Raw genomic sequence first — 25187 nt, 5'->3', positions numbered from 1 at the left:
AAACACTGTTATTTACATGTTTTTGCATATTTTTGATAACTTTATGAGAAACTTCAGGCATTTTCCAAAAGAATGAGACCAACCTGACCTCTCTATGACAAAAATTAAGGCTGTTAGAGCAATTTATAAACAAAATATAGCAAAATGTTGAAAGTTCAACATAGCTTGGGGGTAAAAGGGTTAATTATACAGAGGATAATTGTATCAAATGCCTAACTACTTCATTCAAGAATTCCACTGACATTTTTGGCACGTTTTGTGAATCGTACGACAAAATATCTCTCGGAAAGGCACTCGTTTTATACCCAGAGGTTATGTAAAGCACTATCAACGTCTGTTAACGAGTCGTCAAAAGGCTGGCCATTTACTCTTCTGATGACCCTTTTAGCACTATCTTTTGCCGATACTTCTAAAGGGATTTTGACGAAGGAAAAGTCTATTTCTGGGTCGATCTGTGACGGCCTGATCGCGCAAGGGTTGTAACCTCTGCATTCCATGCTTTTATCTTTCTCTAGTATATTTGGAAGATTTATATTGGAAAAGTGTAAAGAAGGACCCTTTTCACCGGGCGTCACAGGTCTCTCTCCAGAAATAGATTTTTCCTTCGTCAAAATCCCTTTTCTGGGCGAGAAACCTGTGTTGCCCAGTGAAATGCTCCTCTAGCACCATTTCTAAGTTATAATTACTGCTGGATATACCAGAGAAAAAGAGATGCATGGAATGCCAGGAATAAACCCAGCTCGCTCACTCTTTAAGTGTCAGTATAGATAACTGGGGCATGATAGAGCCATGACCAGAGGTCCCTCTCCAATTAGACCTCTCCTTCATCAACATCCCCTGGAACAACGAGGTGCCATCCAACACCTTCATTGTTTATTTCGATTACAGAATATTAAGATTAAACTGTGAGAAATCGAATGCATTAGGATTTGTTGTTTCTCAACAAACATAAGTGGGTAGTGAGAAAATTGCTTGACCCTTTTACCCCCAATGGACGTACTGGTACGTTTCACAAAACTCATCCCTTTACCCCCATGGATGTACAGGTACGTCCTTGCAAAAAACTGCTATTTACATTTTTTTGTATATTTTTGATAACTTTATGAGAAACTTCAGGCATTTTCCAAAATAATGAGACCAACCTGACCCCTCTATGATAAAAATTAAGGCTGTTAGAGCAATTTAAAAAAAATATATTGCAAAATGTGCTTGAAAAAAAAACGCCTGGTGGTTAAGGGTTGGAAAGTTCCAAATAGCGTTGAGGGTAAAAGGGAGACTAAAATACCCCTTTTTTTAGAAAATATTGTTTCAGGCTAAAATTGTTAATTTTTAAAGTACATATTGAATAAGCTAATGATGTTGACATACTAATCTGTGGAATTTTTTAAGTTTTTTTAATGTTTGCCGTAGGAATATACTGGTACATTAAATAGTGTAGGCTACTTAAAATATTAAAGGAATGTCTTCAGGAAAGAGATTCTATGTTCACTATATATGTTAAATAACGTACATGGGGATACATTTTATTTTCACTAGATAAAGCTTTTATGAGCACTCAAAGAAAGTTACACAGATAAAAACACCGTCCTTTAACTTCACGTCGTACATACTGTACATCTCCCCAGTTGTAATATATCTTTGTTACTGGTCTGCATTTTATTCAATGCAGATACTGGTGCTACAGGGTCTCATTCCTCAGCACCAGGCTATATAGCTCAAATTCATAAATGTAATCCAACCAATGTAAATACAGCAACAGGTGACCCTCAATTCTTTGTTTGTTCCAACACAGATACTTACCTCGAACTACTTTCTTAGGAGTTACCTGTAATCTCCTCTCAACCGACCAGAGTTTTGTGTAGTATACCCTACCTCCGTTTTCTATGGAGGACTAACCCAGGAGTAAGGAGAACGTGCCCTGAGGGTAGACCTGAGCTAGGTCGGCGTTAGCTTGGGTCTTGCTAGTCAGTAAGTTCTCTGGTCGCGTCGTGATACCATCACGCCGCTCTCATTCTCTTACGACCCTTTGTGTCCCGACTCGTGTGTCCCACGTGGTTACCGCGTGGTATCTCTGTGCTTTTCCCTTGTGTTCTCAGGTGACCCTCAATTCTTTGTATTCATCATCATCTCCTCCTACGCCTATTGACGCAAAGGGTCTCGGTATAGGCTTTCCCAAATCATTCACTTTACCGGATGAAACTCTCCTTGTATTAGTTGAAGCATGATAACTCTCGAATATCGTTCAAAGGGTTCGACATAAATTTACGAACACAGAATAAATAGTGTACTGTTGTGTACTTGATGTTTGTTTTTGTTTTGTTAATCATTACTTTCTTTTTTTCTTTTGGTTTTCATTACTAGAAATTCTGTTTCATTGAAGCTTGCCAGACTTTTTATTTTATATTTGAGTACAAGCAAATTGCCATGAGGAAATTCTACACTATGATTGAAGATAATAAATGGCTTTAAGATGTTCCCATTTCATCAAACTAGAAATTAGCAGGTAATTGAAGGCAACATTATTTTTCTTGATGTTCAGTAGATGGTTCTTGTACCACTATATATTGCTTGCTCGCAGGGCAGTAGTTAGCATCTACTCGTTAAGCTTGCATTGAGAATTGATCTTGGAAATTTATCAGAATTGTTAAAGCTAGTTTCCACTGTGACTTTTCATGGCTATGATCATTCCTCCGTTAGTTTTCTCGTTCTTGTTCGAGTGGGGACGACGTCTTCTCGCTTACTGAGTTGGAGAAAAGAGAGGACGTTAGACATGACAGAAAGCAGGGTGGAGAATTCCCCAATGTTATTTCCAAGACCACTAAATGCATGCCTTGGCTTGCTTACAAACATGTTTCTAGCACTGAGAGTTCTTCAAGGGCAATGAAATTAAATACTGTACAGGTATTTACAGTTCTTCAAAGAGAATGTTATTGTTCCTAAAGGCCTTTAGTCTCTTATTAGTTTGTACTTGATACAGTGCAAACTCCCTGTAAATAGTAAAACCATTTCATATAGATATCAAGTATTAAAATACAGTAATGTTATATGTGTAAACATTAATCTAATAACCATCTGATACTTTTTTGAGTTTGCTTTCTAATAAAGGCATACCTGCTTTGTTTTTGGTGAATGTATCAACAACAAAAATGGTAGGATAGGGTACTGCATCGATTTTCTACACAGAAACGTGTCATTAAAGAAATGATTGCCTGCTACGTCAATACTAAAGACTACTAAAGACTACATCGATGTCTGCATTGTTTGAACCCAAATTCCTATCGACAATTAACTGCGATGCAATGCCCAGTACCCAAGACCTATTTTTGATTCCCATTATCATAAGAGCACGTAACGGTCTTCCTTTTCCTCATCGTTGCTGCCATTATTTTGGATATTGCTTTTTACAATGCACTGTTACCCAAGTTTCATTGACTGATATTGCTCTTTGCGTTTGTTGATATATCAGTTTTTTTTCTATTTTTACAATTTATTTCACAGCATATATTTTCTAGATGCACGCTCCAAATTATTTTTCATACATACATACATACATATACCAAGGCACTTCCCCCAATTTTGGGGGGTAGCCGACTTCAACAAAGAAACAAAAACTAAAAGGGGACCTCTACTCTCTACGTTCAGCTGGTACTGCTAGGGTGTCACAGCCCACGAGTTCAGCTGGTACTGCTAGGGTGCCACAGCCCACCCTCCCACATTATCCACTACAGATGAAGCTTCATAATGCTGAATCTCCTAGTGCTGCTATTTCCTATTTTTATAATTTTTTCACAGCATATATTTTCTAGATGCACGCTCCAAATTATTTTTCATAATGTTGATAATTGCTTTAATAAAAGTTATGAATTTTAACATCTCTCAAAGAATTTCCATGTTGACATTGTGATGTGAGGTTTAATATCGCAGAATAAAACCTTACGGTACACTCATGAATCGGCATTTCCGTGTCAAGATCTCTGTACTGTATGGTATTCGTGCTGTTGCATACCTATTTGTGTCTGTTGAAATCTCATTTAATTTTCTTTATCTCTCTTTTTACAGCATTTTTCACATATCGTATATTTTTAGATGCATGCTCCAAATTATATTTTCATAGTGTTGATATCAATTTTAACATCTCGCAAAGAATTTCTACGTTGAGATTGTGGTGTAAGGTTAATGTTGCTGTATAAAAGCTTACTGTATGTTCGTGAATTGACATTTCTGTACCAAAAATACCTGTATCTACTGTATAGTATACATGATGTAGATTTTTGTGATGTAAAGTTAACGTTACTGTATAAAACCTTACTGTATGTTCGTGAATTGACATTTCTGTACCAAAAATACCTGTATCTACTGTATAGTATACATGATGTAGATTTTTGTGATGTAAAGTTAACGTTACTGTATAAAACCTTACTGTATGTTCGTGAATTGACATTTCTGTACCAAAAATACCTGTATCTACTGTATAATATACATGATGTAGATTCTTGGGCAGGATGCGTTGTAATATACTAGCAGAATTTTTAGCTTTATTTCAGAAGCAGGTCTTCTGAAGTCTATTTAACTTTAAAAAGGACATCTTGGCTTTTATGGCTTATAATTGAATTTCCTTTTATTCTCTTATACCAAATGATGGCAGCGTAAATGACCTTCGATGTCAGGAGGCCAGAGAACTCAAAATCAATCAATCGTGGTGTTCCATCTGAGATCGTACTCTATATCGGGTCATTTCCATGAAGAAATTACTAAAGAAGTACAGTAAGATTTAAGCGTTGAAAAGACCAACAGGATTTTATCGAGATATTCCTCTTCATTTCATAACCCTTTTACCCCTAAAGGACGTACTGGTACATTTCACAAAAGCCATCCCTTTACCCCCATGGACGTACCGGTACGTCCTTGCAAAAAAATGCTATAAAATTTTTTTTTTTCATATTTTTGATAATTTTTTGAGAAAATTCAGGCATTTTCCAAGAGAATGAGACCAACCTGACCTCTCTATGACAGAAATTAAGGCTGTTAGAGCAATTTAAAAAAAATATACTGCAAAATGTGCTGGGAAAAAATAACCCCCTGGGGGTTAAGGGTTGGAAATTTCCAAATAGCCTGGGGGTAAAAGGGTTAATTGTGTTTCTCATTTTCTTTTGGATTAGCGGTGACTGATACAAAATCATTTCATTCGCATGCCGTGTTACTATGGACTAACTGTTGGTCCCACTGGCTGATATATTTCTATTGTCACTAACCCTCAAGTCTTTTCAATGACCTATCCTGGCTAGTACAGTGGTAGCGTGTTCGCCTAGCCTTCGCATGGCAGCAGATCGATCCCAGCCCGGGATTATGAGTTTAAGCTGTTTACTGGGGGAGATCACTGCTGTGGTTTAGCACCACAGTGGGTGGTTGGGTTTGCCCGGCTGACGTTCTGGTGAGCATCTACTCTGATGAAGCTGGAACTGAGACCAGACACCTTTACCTTTACCTTTACCTTTGAATTAATTAAATTAGGCTTTTTACTTTTCAAACATCACTCATGAATATTTCAAATGGAAAAAAGATCCTACGGGGATATTCTAAATCTAACAATAAACCATTTTGAAAGGAAATACAGACTTGAATCTTTCGGGAGTACATGAACATCATCTTATACGCTTGAATATTGGAAACCTGTTCCACCTATTACCGAATATTTCTCATTTGTCATCTATGCTTCGTAATTTCACAGGCTTTGGCTATGGAGAACTTTCATCTGATGCTTTTTCTATCACCAATGTATCTTTTGAGATCTGACTGTTAATATATTGCATTGAATATGGCACATGAAATCGTCCGGTTTCACTACAGCGGAAATATCACACACTTGGAACCTCGTTTCGTTTTACGTTCACTCACTTTTTTTATACCGGGTTTGTCTTCTGTACAGCCATACTTCGAAATGTTGAAGGCCATTAGTTCCAAAGGAAATCACCATGAAGAAGACCGTGAAGACTAGACACCAGAGCTGAACGACCCACCAGGTACACAGTAAATAAGCCATACCTAGAAATATAAACGGGAACTTTTGAACTATGAGGACGTACCGTAGAAAAATCCTAGTAACGTAAGGCACATTAATGAATCTATTAACCCTTTTACCCCCAAAGGACGTACTGGTACGTTTCACAAAACTCATCCCTTTACCCCCATGGACGTACCGGTACGTCCTTGCAAAAAAATGCTATAAATTTTTTTTTTTTTTTCATATTTTTGTTAAAAAATTCAGGCTTTTTCCAAGAGAATGAGACCAACCTGACCTCTTTCTGACAAAAATTAAGGCTGTTAGAGCAATTTAAAAAAGATATACTGCAAAATATGCTGGGGAAAAAATAACCCCTTGGGGGTTAAGGGTTGGAAATTTCCAAAGAGCCTGGGGGTAAAAGGGTTAATGAATCTATTAATGTGTACTAATTACTATTTATCTTTCATTAAATAAGTAGTAGGAATCTTTTATATATTATAGATTAAAACCAATGCAGTATGAATTCTAAGACCATGCAATAAAACCTTGATATATAGCACAGTATGTTCTACAATAGGGAATTTTCTTGTCTAATTAATTTTTGTATTACTGACATTTATAAGATGATATTTAACTTTCTTAGTAATTCCTTTTTAAGTTTCTAATAACTTGAAACTGGGCTAAATTTTATTAATAAAATGGCCTGTATATAAAGTGGAGGATCAGCTCATAGTATTATCTTTTCTTCTTCTTTGTCTGCATCTTTTCCCACTTCTATGTGAGGTCGATGTTTCTAGATAGCGTTCTCCATCTACCTCTGTCCCACACTTCATCACTGGTTAATCCCTTTGATCGAAGGTGATCCTTGATACAGTCCATCCACCTTCGCTTTGGTCTCCCTCTCCTTCTCGTTCCCTGTTCCTCCATTTCTATCACTCTCCTCCCAATATACTGTTCATCTCTTTTCATGACATGACCATACCACCTCAGTCTATTATTATACTTTGCTAAAAATTTAAAGTGATTTAGATGCTTAATTGAGTTATAAACTAGAGCCAGATTTGGATACCTAATTTTGTCTTACAAGTTTGATTTGGATGCTTACTAAACCAATGAAACTTCTTTAAAAAAAAGATAAGGAATGAAAAAAATACCACATAACATTGACTTTAACTTTCCGTCCCTTACCAAAAGTCAGGGGAAGCCAAAAGAGAACAGAGAGGTAGGAAGCGTTGACCGGAGGGTGGGAAAGATTCGTAGAACTTTCTGGGAAGTGCCCTTGGCTTAACGTGGTCTGCAGGAGCTCGTCTTTCTCGGACCAGACACCGGCCAGCCAAGTCTTTAAACCTTCGTCCGTCGCTGGCAGCGAGCTGACGGGATGCCTGTAATCAGATGTTGGTGATGTTAGAAAGTATAATTAAGGGATTTTGACGAAGGAAAAATCTATTTCTGGGGAGAGACCTGTGACGCCCGGTGAAAAGGGTCCTTCTTTACACTTTTCTAATATAAATCTTCCAAATATACTAGAGATAGATAAAAGCATGGAATGCAGAGGTTACAACCCTCGCGCGAACACCTTGTTGGTGTCGTGTATTTAACAAGGGCGTGTGTAAACCACTATTCACAGGCTGTCTTCCATTTAGATAATCCCTTCATCAAAGGGGAGGGCCGTGACAGGCCCTAGAGAATACAGTTGGACTACCTCACCGACACCTACTACTCCCCCTCTCCAGGTCATCCTTCTGTTTTGGACTGTCATTAATCGGATTATTTACATTATGATAGAGCTTCGTCCATTACTGGCTTTAAAGTGCAATAAAATTCATTGATTATTTGGCAAAGGAATAAAAATGTCATTCTTTGTGAGATATATTCTAAATGAAAATGTCTTCTTACAGACAAAATGATATCACTTATGATTTAAACTTTTTAATTAACTTCCCTTCCCATTAACCCTTTTACCCCCGGGGTATTTGGAAATTTCCAACCCTTAACCCCCCAAGGGGTTATTTTTTTCCTAGCATATTTTGCAGTATATTTTTTTTAAATTGCTCTAACAGCCTTAATTTTTGTCATAGAGAGGTCAGGTTGGTCTCATTCTCTTGGAAAATGCCTGAATTTTCTCAAAAAATTATCAAAAAATATGAAAAACAAATTTTTATAGCATTTTTTTGCAAGGACGTACCGGTACGTCCATGGGGGTAAAGGGATGGGTTTTGTGAAACGTACCAGTACGTCCTTTGGGGGTAAAAGGGTTAAAGTGCAATAAAATTCATTGATTATTTGGCAAAGGAATTAATATGTCATTCTTTGTGAGATATATTCTAAATGAAAATGTCTTCTTACAGACAAAATAATATTACTTATGATTTAAAATTTTAAAAATAACTTCCCCTCCCATTAAGGTTATGATAAAAAGATAAAAATAATATTTCTCCCAGCTCCCAGTGGACTTACTGGTCTTGGTACTTGACCTAAATTTTATCACGATCAAAATTAAGAATGATTTAAGCAATGTTATCTATGGTAAACTAAAACCAGGAAAAATAGTATTAAATTCTGAAGTTTAATCCTCTTTGAAAATGTCTGGACCAAGCTGATATTCGTTATTCAGGCGACCAACATGATCAGTGGAAATTTTAGAATCGCGGATTGCGCAAGTGTGGAAATACCCATGGCACTGGAAGTCTCAAGATTGAAGAAGTCTGATAGATTTGTCTAATGAGGGCAATCGGAAAGAAGGGAAGACGGAAGATATAATATAAGCGGCTGACAGTCGAGAATTTATTAAAGATCATTAGCTTTCTGATCTGGTTGGTTATCGGAAAGAAGCAGGGGAGATGGAAGATAGGAGAGCCAAGTATCTTAACCCTTTTACCCCCAGGGTTTTTGGAAATTTCCAACCCTTAACCCCCAGGGGTTATTTTGTTGCAAGCACATTTTGCAGTATATTTTTTTAAAATAGCTCTAACAGCCTTAATTTTTGTCATAGAGAGGTCAGGTTGGTCTCATTCTCTTGTAAAATACCTGAATTTTCTCAAAAATATGCAAAAAAAATTTTGAATACCATTTTTTGCAAGGACGTACCGGTATGTCCATGGGGGTAAAGGGATGAGTTTTGTGAAACGTACCAGTATGTCCTTTGGGGGTAAAAGGGTTTAAAAATCTTAGGCTATGAAGGAGGCCTGGCAGTATCTCTTATTACAATATTTCATTAACTCTGATCTGATGACTTATTGGTTTACAGTATGAAGAAATGTTAATGAGTTATGACGACCGTCGATGCCTTCATTTCGGCTTGTCCTTACGGTTAGCACCTGTTCTTCACTTCCTCTTTTCTTGATCCCTTCAACCCTAAACTGCTTAGGCTGTCAGCCTCTGTACGTAGTACATGGCATGGTCTTTGTAAATTACAGCATATACTTTATTTTAACCTTCATTCCATTTTAGCCATTTCTAGCCGAACTTGTGCATAAACGAGTATAGTAACAACTGGAAGAAACTTCTTGTAGCTCATAAGGTCACTACGAGTGAAATGTTGTTGAGGATAGCAAAGAGCACATAGAAATTATCCAATTCCCAAATTCTTTTGTAAATAATTCCAGTAATGTTTATATGAAATTCATATGCTTGTGTTGTGTCACTTGGGTGATTTACCATTCGTTGAAACTTTATGAAAAGCATTGCACTACTTGCGATAAATAACCTTTTCTTAAGTACTTAATTTCTTCTTGCCTCTTGATGTACAAATGTACTTTTTCTTTCATTTTAATCTCATTTTCTAAAATGAAAACCTTAAATTCATACATCATATCTTTCATTTGATGACAATGTATTTGTTTCATTTCATCTGCCATGATTTTTTTTTTTACAGATTATTTGGAAATTGACTTGATGCAATTTCATCTTTAATATAAGGAGAAATGAGAACATTACATAAAGAAATAATTACTTTGATCTTATATTTGTTTTATAAACATCTTTAACATACAACTTCGTCTTTCATATGATAGGAAAATGTAGTTAACATCATTCTACCGCTAGTTCTAATTTGATATTGTTAATGCATAATTTTCTTTCATTATCTATCCTTATTATTAAACAATTTTTTTTCTTAATTTTGATGTAAATATATGCCCAGGCCTCATTCTGTCTTACCTTTAGGCTCGCTTCACACGAACAGATTAATACATCATTCTACCGCTAGTTCTAATTTGATATTGTTAATGCATGATTTTCTTTCATTATCTATCCTTATCATTAGACAATTTTTTTTCTTAATTTTGATGTAAATATATACCCATGCCTCATTCTGTCTTACCCTTAGGCTCACTTCACACGAACAGATTAATACCGCGCAGTTTAAAAATCAATTAAGCCCTTCACACGCTACCCGCTCGGAATAATTTCTGAGTGATAGTCATTTACTAACCGCATACACTACTAATCTGCGTGGTTCCAGTGTGGCGGCTTGGAAACTACGAGACCGCTCGGGGAAAATCCTCTTGTTTGAAGACATACCTCCCAACGAGTGGAACACAATTTCCATGCGGAAAAAATCCGCTCATGTGAAGCGAGCCTTAGATGTGGGAATGTATTCAACTAATAACAATGTTAACCCTTTTACCCCCAAAGGACGTACTGGTACGTTTCACAAAACCCATCCCTTTACCCCCATGGACGTACCGGTACGTCCTTGCAAAAAAATGCTATAAAAATTATTTTTTTCATATTTTTGATAATTTTTTGAGAAAATTCAGGCATTTTCCAAGAGAATGAGACCAACCTGACCTCTCTATGACAAAAATTAAGGCTGTTAGAGCAATTTAAAAAAATATACTGCAAAATGTGCTGGGAAAAAAATAACCCCCTGGGGGTTAAGAGTTGGAAATTTCCAAAGAGCCTGGGGGTAAAAGGGTTAAAATGTTCCATTACCTTTTAATGTGAAAGTGTACTTCCTCAGGCATTTTTCCCCTCAGGACGTCGAGCTCCGTCAGAGGTAGCGTGTGGGGGTAAGCCACTGTGATGTCGTAAACAGCATCTAGTTGATTGCCTGGCGGAAGTTGAATATAGATATTTTAAGTAAATAGGTATGTGTAATTTTTACAGCAGTCCCTGTCTCTTTCATAATTTATTTGCTGAATTGTGGTGGAACCTTACGTATAGTATTATTTCCACAATATACTTTATATGTGTGTGTGTGTGTATGTATTTGACAGTCCCTGTCTCTTTCATAATTTATTTGCTGAATTGTGGTGGAACCTTACGTATAGTATTATTCCCACAATATACTTTATATGTGTGTGTGTGTATGTATTTGACAGTCCCTGTCTCTTTCATAGTTCATTTGCTGAATTGTGCTGGAACCTTACGTATAGTATTATTTCCACAATATACTTTATATGTGTGTGTGTGTATGTATTTGACAGTCCCTGTCTCTTTCATAATTTATTTGCTGAATTGTGGTGGAACCTTACATATAGTATTATTTCCACAATATATATGTGTGTGTGTGTGTATCTATTTGAAGAAAACCCTACAAAAATTCTTGTTTATATGTAAAGGGGCATTTTTCCCATAACTTATCTTTTACTTTATTTATTAGATACCCGGTAACGCCTCGGGTACAACTGTATCTAAAAGATCTGTTAATGAAACTCTAAACACCTGTTGAATGGGCTATAGCTAGTCGTGCAAAAATACTTGCGTAATTAGTTATGTACATTTGTGTTGGGGGACGTATCATGGGATTTTGACGAAGGAAAAATCTATTTCTGGGCGAGAGACCTGTGCCGCCCAGTGAAATGCTCCTTTAGCATCATTTCTAAGGTATATAACTGCTATGTATTACCAGAGAAAAAAGTTGCATAGGAATGCCAGGGTAGAACCCAGCTCGCTCACCTAAATAGGTGTCGGTATATAACTGGGGCGTGTAAAACCACAACCAGAGGTCTCGTGCCGTTTAGATATCTCCTCTTCAATATCCCCTTTACAGCAAGGTGCCGCTCTACACCCACTACTGAATGCTACTACCATGTGTATTATTTACAACTTATGAAATGGAATTCAGCTATTGACTGGTTTAATCGTAATCTATAGGTCTATGTATTCAAAACATAACAGACATCTCTTCCTATTGCATAGTAGGACCTAAAATCGTTCATAATGAACACTAAAAATCAGAGACCTTATCCCATTAATTTTATGAATTCAAAGGAATTTAACTTAATGATTTAAACTCGTTTATATTGATATTTTCGTTCGTGACAGAAAACTCTCGTCCCATTACTTTTAATTATCCTTGTTACCTTGCGTTGGTGGAATCACCATACCTAAGGTTCTCAAGTTGAAAATTAACTGCGTGCCATAACTTTTTCCATACTATTTTATGACTTACTCCTATTGTAAAGTAGGATCTAAAATCGTTCATAATGAACACTAAAAATCAGAGACCTTATCCCGTTAATTTTATGAATTCAAAGGAATTTAAGTAAATGATTTAAACTCATTTATATTGATATTTTCGTTCGTGACAGAAAACTCTCGTCCCACTACTTTTAATTATCCTTGTTACCTTGTGTTGGTGGAATCGCCATACCTAAGGTTCTCAAGTTGAAAATTAACTGCGTGCCATAATTTTTTTGAATCTATCTTATGACTTACACATGGTTAAGAAAATACTGGGATTTCAATCCTCACCATTTCTCATCTTGTTAACAAGATAAGTGAAACCAGTTGTGCGGGGATGGAGAACGTTCGTTAGGAAAGGTAGACCCGCTTTCACGGCGAATTCGTCGCTCTTCTTCTTCGTTTCTTTCGTTAGATTTGTGCCCTCTGGGAAGAGCAGAATCTGAAATGAGGAATGAAAGGTTTAAGGGTCGCTCATGGCTCTTCTTCTTCATTTCTTTCGTTAGATTTGTGCCCTCTGGGAAGAGCAGAATCTGAAATGAGGAATGAAAGGTTTAAGGGTCGCTCATGGCTCTTCTTCGTTTCTTTCAATAGATTTGTGCTCTGGGAAGAGCAGAATCTGAAAGGAGGAATGAAAGGTTTAAAGGTCGTTCATGGCTCCTTTTCTTCGTTTCTTTCGTTAGATTTGTGCCCTCTGGGAAGAGCAGAATCTGAAATGAGGAATGAAAGGTTTAAAGGTCGCTCATGAATGGCAGAGGCAAGGGATAGAACAGTGACCTAGAGACACTATATATGCAGAATCTGAAATGAGGAATGAAAGGTTTAAAGGTCGCTCATGAATGGCAGAGGCAAGGGATAGAACAGTGACCTAGAGACACTATATATGCAGAATCTGAAATGAGGAATGAAAGGTTTAAAGGTCGCTCATGAATGGCAGAGGCAAGGGATAGAACAGTGACCTAGAGACACTATATATGCAGAATCTGAAATGAGGAATGAAAGGTTTAAAGGTCGCTCATAGCTCTTCTTCTTCATTTCTTTCGTTAGATTTGTGCCCTCTGGGAAGAGCAGAATCTGAAATGAGGAATGAAAGGTTTAAAGGTCGCTCATAGCTCTTCTTCTTCATTTCTTTCGTTAGATTTGTGCCCTCTGGGAAGAGCAGAATCTGAAATGAGGAATGAAAGGTTTAAAGGTCGCTCATAGCTCTTCTTCTTCATTTCTTTCGTTAGATTTGTGCCCTCTGGGAAGAGCAGAATCTGAAATGAGGAATGAAAGGTTTAAAGGTCGCTCATGAATGGCAGAGGCAAGGGATAGAACAGTGACCTAGAGACACTATATATGCAGAATCTGAAATGAGGAATGAAAGGTTTAAAGGTCGCTCATAGCTCTTCTTCTTCATTTCTTTCGTTAGATTTGTGCCCTCTGGGAAGAGCAGAATCTGAAATGAGGAATGAAAGGTTTAAAGGTCGCTCATAGCTCTTCTTCTTCATTTCTTTCGTTAGATTTGTGCCCTCTGGGAAGAGCAGAATCTGAAATGAGGAATGAAAGGTTTAAAGGTCGCTCATAGCTCTTCTTCTTCATTTCTTTCGTTAGATTTGTGCCCTCTGGGAAGAGCAGAATCTGAAATGAGGAATGGAAGGTTTAAAGGTCGCTCATGAATGGCAGAGGCAAGGGACAGAACAGTGACCTAGAGACACTATATATGCAGAATCTGAAATGAGGAATGGAAGGTTTAAAGGTCGCTCATGAATGGCAGAGGCAAGGGATAGAACAGTGACCTAGAGACACTATATATGCAGAATCTGAAATGAGGAATGGAAGGTTTAAAGGTCGCTCATGAATGGCAGAGGCAAGGGATAGAACAGTGACCTAGAGACACTATATATGCAGAATCTGAAATGAGGAATGGAAGGTTTAAAGGTCGCTCATGAATGGCAGAGGCAAGGGATAGAACAGTGACCTAGAGACACTATATGTGCAGAATCTGAAATGAGGAATGAAAGGTTTAAAGGTCGCTCATGAATGGCAGAGGCAAGGGACAGAACAGTGACCTAGAGACACTATATATGCAGAATCTGAAATGAGGAATGAAAGGTTTAAAGGTCGCTCATGAATGGCAGAGGCAAGGGATAGAACAGTGACCTAGAGACATTATATATGCAGAATCTGAAATGAGGAATGAAAGGTTTAAAGGTCGTTCATGGCTCCTTTTCTTCGTTTCTTTCGTTAGATTTGTGCCCTCTGGGAAGAGCAGAATCTGAAATGAGGAATGGAAGGTTTAAAGGTCGCTCATGAATGGCAGAGGCAAGGGACAGAACAGTGACCTAGAGACACTATATATGCAGAATCTGAAATGAGGAATGGAAGGTTTAAAGGTCGCTCATGAATGGCAGAGGCAAGGGATAGAACAGTGACCTAGAGACACTATATATGCAGAATCTGAAATGAGGAATGGAAGGTTTAAAGGTCGCTCATGAATGGCAGAGGCAAGGGATAGAACAGTGACCTAGAGACACTATATATGCAGAATCTGAAATGAGGAATGAAAGGTTTAAAGGTCGCTCATGAATGGCAGAGGCAAGGGATAGAACAGTGACCTAGAGACACTATATGTGCAGAATCTGAAATGAGGAATGAAAGGTTTAAAGGTCGCTCATGAATGGCAGAGGCAAGGGACAGAACAGTGACCTAGAGACACTATATATGCAGAATCTGAAATGAGGAATGAAAGGTTTAAAGGTCGCTCATGAATGGCAGAGGCAAGGGATAGAACAGTGACCTAGAGACATTATATATGCAGAATCTGAAATGAGGAATGAAAGGTTTAAAGGTCGCTCATGAATGGCAGAGGCAAGGGACAGAACAGTGACCTAGAGACACTATATATGCAGAATCTGAAATGAGGAATGAAAGGTTTAAAGGTCGCTCACGAATGGCAGAGGCAAGGGATAGAACAGTGTCCTAGAGACTGACTATATATACATAAGGTCAGTGCCTAAGCCCTCTCTCCATCAGGTTAGGATCAGGCAGGTAGACCTATAGGCTTCCCCAATCCCCCGATTTCTATCTCACAACAATATGATGTAGATACTACAAGAAACTATCGATCCAGAGCGGGTCTCAAACTCCCGTCCAGCAGATTACCCGGCAGGACGTTTACAATAGGCTACCACAAATAAGTCAATTAAGGGTGAAGAAGAAATAGGTTATTGGGAGGGATTGTAAATATACATATGGTGAATATTCCCATAGGGATTGTATAGTTCATGCATGCATTCTAATAATGGATTATGTTCCTAATAGACGTAATGGCTGTACCTGAAATAAGTGTTTTGTTGTGTGCAAATATCCGTGATTATAACGTACTGTATGCATGAAATCAAAACGGGTATTCTACGCCTTTGAAAGAATGAATGTCAGTACTGGAAATGCATGCTTGGATTCCAAAAGGGATTGTAAGCCTTCAACAATTAAATGTCATTAGATATATATGTTTGGAATCCAAGTTAAGGGATAGTATACCTACGAAGAATACTTTGAACGTATGCTTGAAATCCAAAGGAGATTGTATGCCTTGAAAGAATAAATGTCAGTACTTGAAATGTATGCTTGGAATCCAAAGGGGATTGTATGCCTTGAAAGAAAGAATGTCAGTACTTGAACTGTATGCTTGGAATTCAAAAGGTATTATATGCCTTGGAAGAACTCTTTGGATGTATGCTTGGAATCCAAAAGAGAATGTATGCCTTGAAAGAATAAGTGTCAGTACCTGAAATGTATGCTTGGAATACAAAAGGGACTGTATGCCTTTAAAGAATATCAATACCTGGAATGTATGATTGATGTCCCTGTAATAATCCAGGATATTTGACATGAGTCTCTGGTCTTCTTCCCAGCGACGGTGGATGTACAAGTAACAGCTCATTTGCATAATCCAACCTGAAAAGAAATATAGCCACATGTAGAAATACTTACATACATACATATACCAAGGCACTTCCCCCAATTTTGGGGGGTAGCCGACATCAACAAATGAAACAAAACAAAAAAGGGGACCTCTACTCTCTACGTTCCTCCCAGCCTAATAAGGGACTCAACCGAGTTCAGCTGGTACTGCTAGGGTGCCACAGCCCACCCTCCCACATTATCCACCACAGATGAAGCTTCATAATGCTGAATCCCCTACTGCTGCTACCTCCGCGGTCATCTAAGGCATAGGAGGAAGCAGCAGGGCCTACTGGAACTGCGTCACAATCGCTCGCCATTTATTCCTATTTCTAGCACGCTCTCTTAAATAATAATGAAAGAGAAAGACAGTTCTTGTACAGTTTTCTATAGACTGTTAGAACTAGGATACATAATTATGACTTGCAGATTACTAATGATTTCTTGCTCGAATAGGTTGGATTTAATGTTAAGTTATCAGGTTGGGGTCTTGACTTTAGAAAATTATATACGTTAAAAAAAAAATTCTCATTCTCTTTGCCGTTAGAATAAATATGAACTGGCCTTATGCTAGGCATACAATCATGCTAATTGAAGAACCTACTTATAGAAATTATAATTTCTAAGTATTTTTTTTTAGATTATTCTCCAACAGTCTCTTGCTTCCACATACCAACGTATTGAAAAATCTTCTAAATAACCATTTAGCAAAGGCTCTTGCCTCTACTTATCTATAAGTATATAAGCAGTAAATATGAATATTTTTATTAGATTAAATAGGACTTGCATCAATAATTGGACTTTTCTTTACTGAGAAGTCCCCAGGAGACTTCTAAGACAAACCTAAGAACCTTTATCAAGAAGTCCCTTGGAAAAGTCCTGAAAAAATAAAAAAATAAACCAAGTTTTGAATAAGACTTGCATCAACAAGGGGACTTTCTTTTACTGGGAAGATTCCTGGAGACCTCTAAGACAAACTTAACATTTACTGAGAAGTCCCCCGGAATATAAAAATGTAAAAAAAACTAAACCAAGTTTTGAATAAGCCTTGCATCAACAAGGGGACTTTTCTGTACTGAGAAGATTCCAGACCTCTAAGACAAACCTAAGAACCTTTACTGAGAAGATTCCAGACCTCTAAGACAAACCTAAGAACCTTTACTGAGAAGATTCCAGACCTCTTAAGACAAACCTAAGAACCTTTACTGAGAAGATTCCAGACCTCTAAGACAAACCTAAGAACCTCTACTGAGAGGATTCCAGACCTCTAAGACAAACCTAAGAACCTTTACTGAGAGGATTCCAGACCTTTAAGACAAACCTAAGAACCTCTACTGAGAAGTCCCCTGGAAAAGTAAAAAACATAAACCTAAAATATTACTAACCAAGTCCTGGAAACTTCCGAATGCCAGATTTTAGAACGATCTTGCAGTTATGCGCTGGCGGGGACGAGGCGTGAGCCAGGGCGCCCCAGAAGAAATTCCAGTCCAGGCGGTTTCGATGGTTCAGGAGGAGGAGGGATCTCTCCCCAGGTCGTATCACGTCTCCTGACATGAAGAATCTTACGCCGTAGAGCACCTCCATCAGTGCCTGAGGGTGGAATGTTGAAGGACATGAGAAAAAAGTTCCCGGTTAATTTCATGAAGCAAATATTTCGTTAATGTACTAATGCATCGTAAATCTCATGTGTAGTTGTACATACTAGAAACATAAGTATACGTACATACCAGAAACATAAGTACTGTATACATACATATTAGAAACAAGTATACATACATACTAGAAACATAAGTATACGTACATACCAGAAACATAAGTATACGTACATACTAGAAACATAAGTATACGTACATACCAGAAACATAAGTATACGTACATACCAGAAACATAAGTATACGTACATACCAGAAACATAAGTATACGTACATACCAGAAATATAAGTATACGTACATACTAGAAATAAGTATACGTACATACTAGAAACATAAGTATACGTACATACCAGAAACATAAGTATACGTACATACTAGAAACAAGTATACGTACATACTAGAAACATAAGTGTACATACGCACTAGAAACATAAATACAGTACAGTATACGTACATACATACAAACATCACTATATGTATCATATCTATTTATCTATATACAGTATACATTTTCATAGTGCTATTGCACTTTATTGTTGAATGGCCTGACAGGTCCAAACACTTGGTAATTTAACTCAAATTTTAAAAAATAACTTCAGTCCAATCTACACAATTTTTCATAGTTTAAGTAACATTAACTCTATAAAAATACACATTAAAATAAAATTACATTAAATGCTTCATTCATGATATTAAATCTCAGTCTAGCAACCTGCTGGACTGGGATTCAAGACGCGATAGTTTCTCGTAGTGCGCAACCTCACCGTCCTTGTGAGTTAAGGATTGGGGCTTTTGGGGGAGACTATAGATCTACCTGCTAAATCATCAACAGCCATTGTCTGGCACTCCCTGGTTCTATCTTGAGTGGAGGGGGGTCGCTCGAGTGCTGATCATATGTACATGTGGTCAGTCTCCGGGGCATTATCCTGGGCTATTGTCACTGTCCCTTGCCGCTACCATTCACGAGCAACCTATAAACTATAGTCCATTTCTTTTAGCGAGGCATATTTGCACCGACTCGCGGCGGTGCCCTTTTAGCTCGGAAAAGTTTCCTGATCGCTGATTGGTTAGAATTGTCTTGTCCAACCAATCAGCGATCCGGAAACTTTTCCGAGCTAAAAGGGCACCGCTGCGAGTCGGTGCAAATATGCATCGCTAAAAGAAATGGACTATAGTTCCCCCCATAATTATACTTCAAAGTGAGTCATTATATTATTTTTCTTATTCAACGCCTCTAATTCTCCCTTGACATTTCTGGCCACTTGAAGGACTCAACAACTTAAGTGTTGGGGATAGAACTTTTTTATTTTATTTTTTCCTTTTTTTATCTTCTTTGATGTTTACCGTTTTTACGTAATATCATCTTTCATCTTGTACTTCTTTCCTTCATTATAACTATTATAATTTTTTCATATCATAATTTTTATTTTTAAATTGTTACTTTAATTATAATTACTACTTTGATACCTATCAACTTTTCAACATAAATTTCTTTGATTAAGAATTTTTATACAGTGTGGCACTTTCTTAAAGTTATTATATATAAGTATATATATATATATATATATATATATATATATATATATATATATATGTATATATATATATATATATATTATTATTATTATTATTATTATTATTACTTGCTAAGCTACAAACCTAGTTGGAAAAGCAGGATGCTATAAGCCCAGGGGCTCCAACGGGTAAAATAGCTCAGTGAGGAGAGGAAAAATAAAATATTAAAGAACGGTAACAACATTAAAATAAATATTTCCCAAATAAACTATGAAAACTTTAACAAAACAAGGGGAAGAGAAATAAGATAGAATAGTGTGCCTGAGTGTACCCTCATGTATGTATGTATGTATGTGTATATATATATATATATATATATATATATATATATATATATATATATATATATATATATATATATATATATATATATGTATATGTGTGTGTGTATATATATATATATATATATATATATATATATATATATATATACACAGCATACATATATACATATATGTAGAATTACAAAAGACGACATTAATCCTACCTTATCCAAAGGAAAGGATAAGAAAACGTCCGTTCAGTTCGAGATATCTCATTTGCATGTAGATACGCTTAGTTGCTTATATTAGCATAATACCGTGCTCAGATGGAGGGGACAAAGTACACTAGGAAAGTAGGCAGTACTTGTTCGTCTTCATCCTTAACTAATCGGGATGTTTTTGCTCTGCGGTGATTGGTTGGGTTGTGGGATGGTAGCCTTTCTCTGATTGGTTGATTGGGGGAATGATAGTCCTTCTCTGATTGGTTGGTTGTGGGAATGATAATCCTTCTCTGATTGGTTGGTTGGGGGAATGATAGTCCTTCTCTGATTGGTTGGCTTGTGGGATGGTAGCCCTTCTCTGATTGGTTGGTTGGGGGAATGATAGTCCTTCTCTGATTGGTTGGGTTGTGGGATGGTAGCCTTTCTCTGATTGGTTGATTGGGGGAATGATAGTCCTTCTCTGATTGGTTGGTTGTGGGAATGGTAGCCCTTCTCTGATTGGTTGGTTGTGGGAATGGTAGTCCTTCTCTGATTGGTTGGCTTGTGGGATGGTAGCCCTTCTCTGATTGGTTGGTTGGGGGAATGATAGTCCTTCTCTGATTGGTTGGTTGTGGGAATGATAATCCTTCTCTGATTGGTTGGTTGGGGGAATGATAGTCCTTCTCTGATTGGTTGGCTTGTGGGATGGTAGCCCTTCTCTGATTGGTTGGTTGGGGGAATGATAGTCCTTCTCTGATTGGTTGGGTTGTGGGATGGTAGCCTTTCTCTGATTGGTTGATTGGGGGAATGATAGTCCTTCTCTGATTGGTTGGTTGTGGGAATGGTAGCCCTTCTCTGATTGGTTGGTTGTGGGAATGGTAGTCCTTCTCTGATTGGTTGGCTTGTGGGATGGTAGCCCTTCTCTGATTGGTTGGTTGGGGGAATGATAGTCCTTCTCTGATTGGTTGGTTGTGGGAATGATAGTCCTTCTCTGATTGGTTGGCTTGTGGGATGGTAGCCCTTCTCTGATTGGTTGGTTGGGGGAATGATAGTCCTTCTCTGATTGGTTGGCTTGTGGGATGGTAGCCCTTCTCTGATTGGTTGGTTGGGGGAATGATAGTCCTTCTCTGATTGGTTGGCTTGTGGGATGGTAGCCCTTCTCTGATTGGTTGGTTGGGGGAATGATAGTCCTTCTCTGATTGGTTGGTTGTGGGAATGGTAGTCCTTCTCTGATTGGTTGGCTTGTGGGATGGTAGCCCTTCTCTGATTGGTTGGTTGGGGGAATGATAGTCCTTCTCTGATTGGTTGGCTTGTGGGATGGTAGCCCTTCTCTGATTGGTTGGTTGGGGGAATGATAGTCCTTCTCTGATTGGTTGGCTTGTGGGATGGTAGCCCTTCTCTGATTGGTTGGTTGGGGGAATGATAGTCCTTCTCTGATTGGTTGGTTGTGGGAATGATAGTCCTTCTCTGATTGGTTGGTTTGGGGATGATTGTCCTTCTCTGATTGGTTGCTTGGGGAAATGATAGTCCTTCTCTGATTGGTTGATTGGGGGAATGATAGTCCTTCTCTGATTGGTTGGGTTAATGATAGTCCTTCTCTGATTGGTTGGGTTAATGATAGTCCTTCTCTGATTGGTTGGGTTAATGATAGTCCTTCTCTGATTGGTTGGGTGATGCTAGTCCTTCTCTGATTGGCTGGTTATCAAACGCATGCGCATACGAATTCACCCAAAAATGTAAAATATCTATTCTTGAATGAGACTGATTGCAGATAATTTCCAAATTGACGGATGCAAAGATACAAATATGTATAATACGCAGGAATGAAAAAAAACTAGGTCAAGGGTAAATAAAGTGGGGCATACCCTCTTGCTATATACTGTATTTTGTAACCTAATCATTACTATTTTGAGTAAACATCCGTGCTGCAATATTTCTTGCTTCAGTTCGAATCCCACCACCGTACATGTTACTTTCTTCGTTTTTTTTTTTCAGTTCGGATGTAGACTTCTAGTGGTTTTCAATAAAAAAAGGTGAGGAAGTCGAAAAATAAAAAGGTCTACGTAACTATTAAGTGTGCATATACTTTATGTATGTATGTATGTGTATATATATATATATATATATATATATATATATATATATATATATATATATATATATATATATATTTACCAGTATATATATGATTATATATACACATGTATATATATATATATATATATATATATATATATATATATATATATATATATATATGTATATATATGCATATATATATGCATAAATATATATATATATATATATATATATATATATATATATATATATATATATATATTTACCAGTATATATATGATTATATATACACATGTATATATATATATATATATATATATATATATATATATATATATATGCATATATATATATGCATAAATATATATATATATATATATATATATATATATATATATGTATATATATGTGTATATATATATATATATATATATATATATATATATATATATATATATATATACACATATATGTATAATTGCAAAAGGCCTTTTCAATATATTCTACAGAAATACCGCCTCTTTCATTTAATCTGTATTCCAGAATAGACCCAGACCATCTCTATCTGGCCCATTAATCAGGTCGAACAACCATCTTGCCAGAATATTCATGCGCAAATAAAATGGAATTACATTTCCCTTGTGTTCGCTTCTCTTTGCAAATCAGGGAGATAAGCATCTCCATTGAGATCAGCATCCGCTGCGAGATCAGACTCCACTGCGAGATGAGCGTCTGTTGTCAAATAAGCCGATGCTGCTAGATCAGTATTAGCTGTGAGATCAGCAAACCCATTGACATCAGCATCCACAGCGATATCAGCCTCAATGTTAGATCAGCATCAGCTGTGAGATCAGCATTTGCCGCTAGATCAGTAGTTGCTGTGAGATCAGCATCTCCATCGACAGCGCTGTTAGATCAGCATCTCCAGCGAGATCAGTATCTGCTGTGAGATCAGCATCTCCACCGGTATCAACAGTTGCTGTAAGATCAGAATCCACTACGAGATCAGCTTCTATTGTGAGATCAGCATATGCTATGAGATCATCATCTGCTGTGAGATCAGCATCAGCTGTGATATCAGAATCTGCTATGAGATCACCATCTGCTGAGAGATCAACATATGCTGCAAGATCAGCATCGGCTGCGAGATTAGCCTCTTCTGTCTGTATTATTGTTTTATTCTAAGGAAAGCCCAATTTTTTCCCCTCCATTTCTCAGTTTAAAATAAGTTTACTTCCCGGTTCTTTATTGTTTTTTATGTTTACTTTTATTGCTTTTATCTCTTATCGTTATTTATTAGCTTGGCATTGATATTAGCCAGAGTATTTGATAGAGTGTGAATAATATTTGACAATTGCAAACCAGATAAGTTAGGCCCTCATTCCTCGACTGGGTAAAATCATGCAATGGCTACTCTCTCTCTCTCTCTCTCTCTCTCTCTCTCTCTCTCTCTCTCTCTCTCTCTCTCTCACCACAGCAAAGCTCTCCCACATGGTGAAGATGACCTCTGTTGCCCTTCTGTAGACCTTCCTGTTGATAAGTAAAAGTGGCAGGATGGGGCAGTATAGGGAGTAGAAGCCCATCATGATTGATCCGTACCTGAAGGGGGAAAAAAAAGGGATGAATTAGGATAACTTCATAAGGGAAAGACGAATCAGGAAGGTACACCATAGGAAACGGTAATAAGGAAGGCACTCTTTAGAATATAGTAAAGAAAAGACAGAATCTTGTAAGAAAGGCACCCGTATGCTTTAGAAAACAGTAATAAGGAAGGCGCACCTTAGAAAACTGTAATAAAAAGGCACTCTTTAATCGATACTATATGAACTAAGACGGAAAATGTAACCAAAAAAATGTATCATCTATATATTAATACGATAGCTTGTGTGTTATTTATTTTGTGTCATGCTTTAAAGAAAACAGAAATAATTTCATGTGATACTCTAACAAATTCACGCTTTAAAGAAAACGGAAATAATTTCATGGTATACTCATACAGTTTCATATTAGACTTTGATTACTTAACCAAAGCACATCTTATATAGTTTTCCCAATTTTGTCTTTAGCACCTGACTCTTTTTTTTAAATATTAGACAAAAAATTCAGTTCTATCAATTTCCACAACCTAGATTATAAAATTAATCTCGGGACATTTTATTCAAACATGTATAGGTTAGGAACAAGATAATTAGTATTGAAAATATCATTTCGTGTAATTTACACGGGTTCTGCTAGTGATTATAATTTATATATATACTAAACAGCTCATCCAAATTACTTATATACTTTACCAATGACGACCCTAACAAAAGATATAATTAGTTAAGTCTAAATAAGTTACTTTTTAGTAATTTGCTAAATTGTTTTCCTCGAATTTTAGTAGAAAAGAATAACACAATACTCACCACAGAAGGGTATAGCTGATACCCTTGAACCATCCTTGCCAGCCGACTTTTTCTTCCACGCGGATTCCATTCACACCAAGGCTCTTGGGACGTTCCAAACTCGCTACGGAATTAGGTAGTTCGTCACATTCTCCTCCCCCGCTGGCGTCGCCCATCTGTCAAATGGGATATCGTACGTTGATAGACAATATTCGTACTTCTATAGGTAGTTATCGTACTTCTAGTTGCTATTACCATTTGGATATAAGAATATGAAAAGTGTATTCCATAGAAAATCGAGGTTTCTTCATCTATCAAATGGGATATCGTACGTTCCCAAACAATATTCGTACTCCTATAGATAATTATTGTACTTCTAGATGCTATTACCATTTGGATATGAGGATATAAAAAAGTTTTATTCCATATTGCAATTGAGGTGTCTTCATTTCTCAAATGGGATATCATACGTTGCTAAACAATATTCGTACTTTTATAGATAATTATTGTACTTCTAGATGCTATTACCATTTGGATATGAGGATATAAAAAAGTTTTATTCCATATTGCAATTGAGGTGTCTTCATCTATCAAATGGGATATCGTACGTTCCTAAACAATATTCGTACTCCTATAGATAGGTATCGTACTTCTAGTTGCTATTACCATTTGGATATGA

At 37.0% G+C, this 25187-nt stretch overlaps 1 protein-coding gene across 1 annotated transcript in view; it reads right to left on the bottom strand.

The window, feature by feature from the left end:
* Positions 1 to 2098: 2098 nt before the first annotated feature.
* Positions 2099 to 25187, bottom strand: part of LOC137651066 (lysocardiolipin acyltransferase 1-like) — a 23217-nt gene continuing 128 nt past the window's right edge. Inside the window, exons 1-10 of the mRNA XM_068384204.1 lie at positions 25175 to 25187; positions 24530 to 24684; positions 23597 to 23723; positions 17740 to 17944; positions 16236 to 16348; positions 12701 to 12851; positions 10937 to 11054; positions 7190 to 7383; positions 5896 to 6042; positions 2099 to 2740 (exon numbers count right to left, since the gene is read on the bottom strand). The exon at positions 25175 to 25187 is cut by the window's right edge and continues 128 nt beyond it. Of these exons, the coding sequence (XP_068240305.1) occupies positions 2694 to 2740; positions 5896 to 6042; positions 7190 to 7383; positions 10937 to 11054; positions 12701 to 12851; positions 16236 to 16348; positions 17740 to 17944; positions 23597 to 23723; positions 24530 to 24684; positions 25175 to 25187 (1270 nt within the window). The 3' untranslated portion in view covers positions 2099 to 2693. The remainder of the gene's footprint in view (positions 2741 to 5895; positions 6043 to 7189; positions 7384 to 10936; positions 11055 to 12700; positions 12852 to 16235; positions 16349 to 17739; positions 17945 to 23596; positions 23724 to 24529; positions 24685 to 25174) is intronic.

This window comes from Palaemon carinicauda, chromosome 12 (assembly GCF_036898095.1).
Source record: "Palaemon carinicauda isolate YSFRI2023 chromosome 12, ASM3689809v2, whole genome shotgun sequence".
In the NCBI taxonomy this organism is placed as follows: domain Eukaryota; kingdom Metazoa; phylum Arthropoda; class Malacostraca; order Decapoda; family Palaemonidae; genus Palaemon; species Palaemon carinicauda.
Note: the sequence above shows the minus strand (reverse complement) of the source record. Positions and strands in the feature narration are given on the sequence as shown.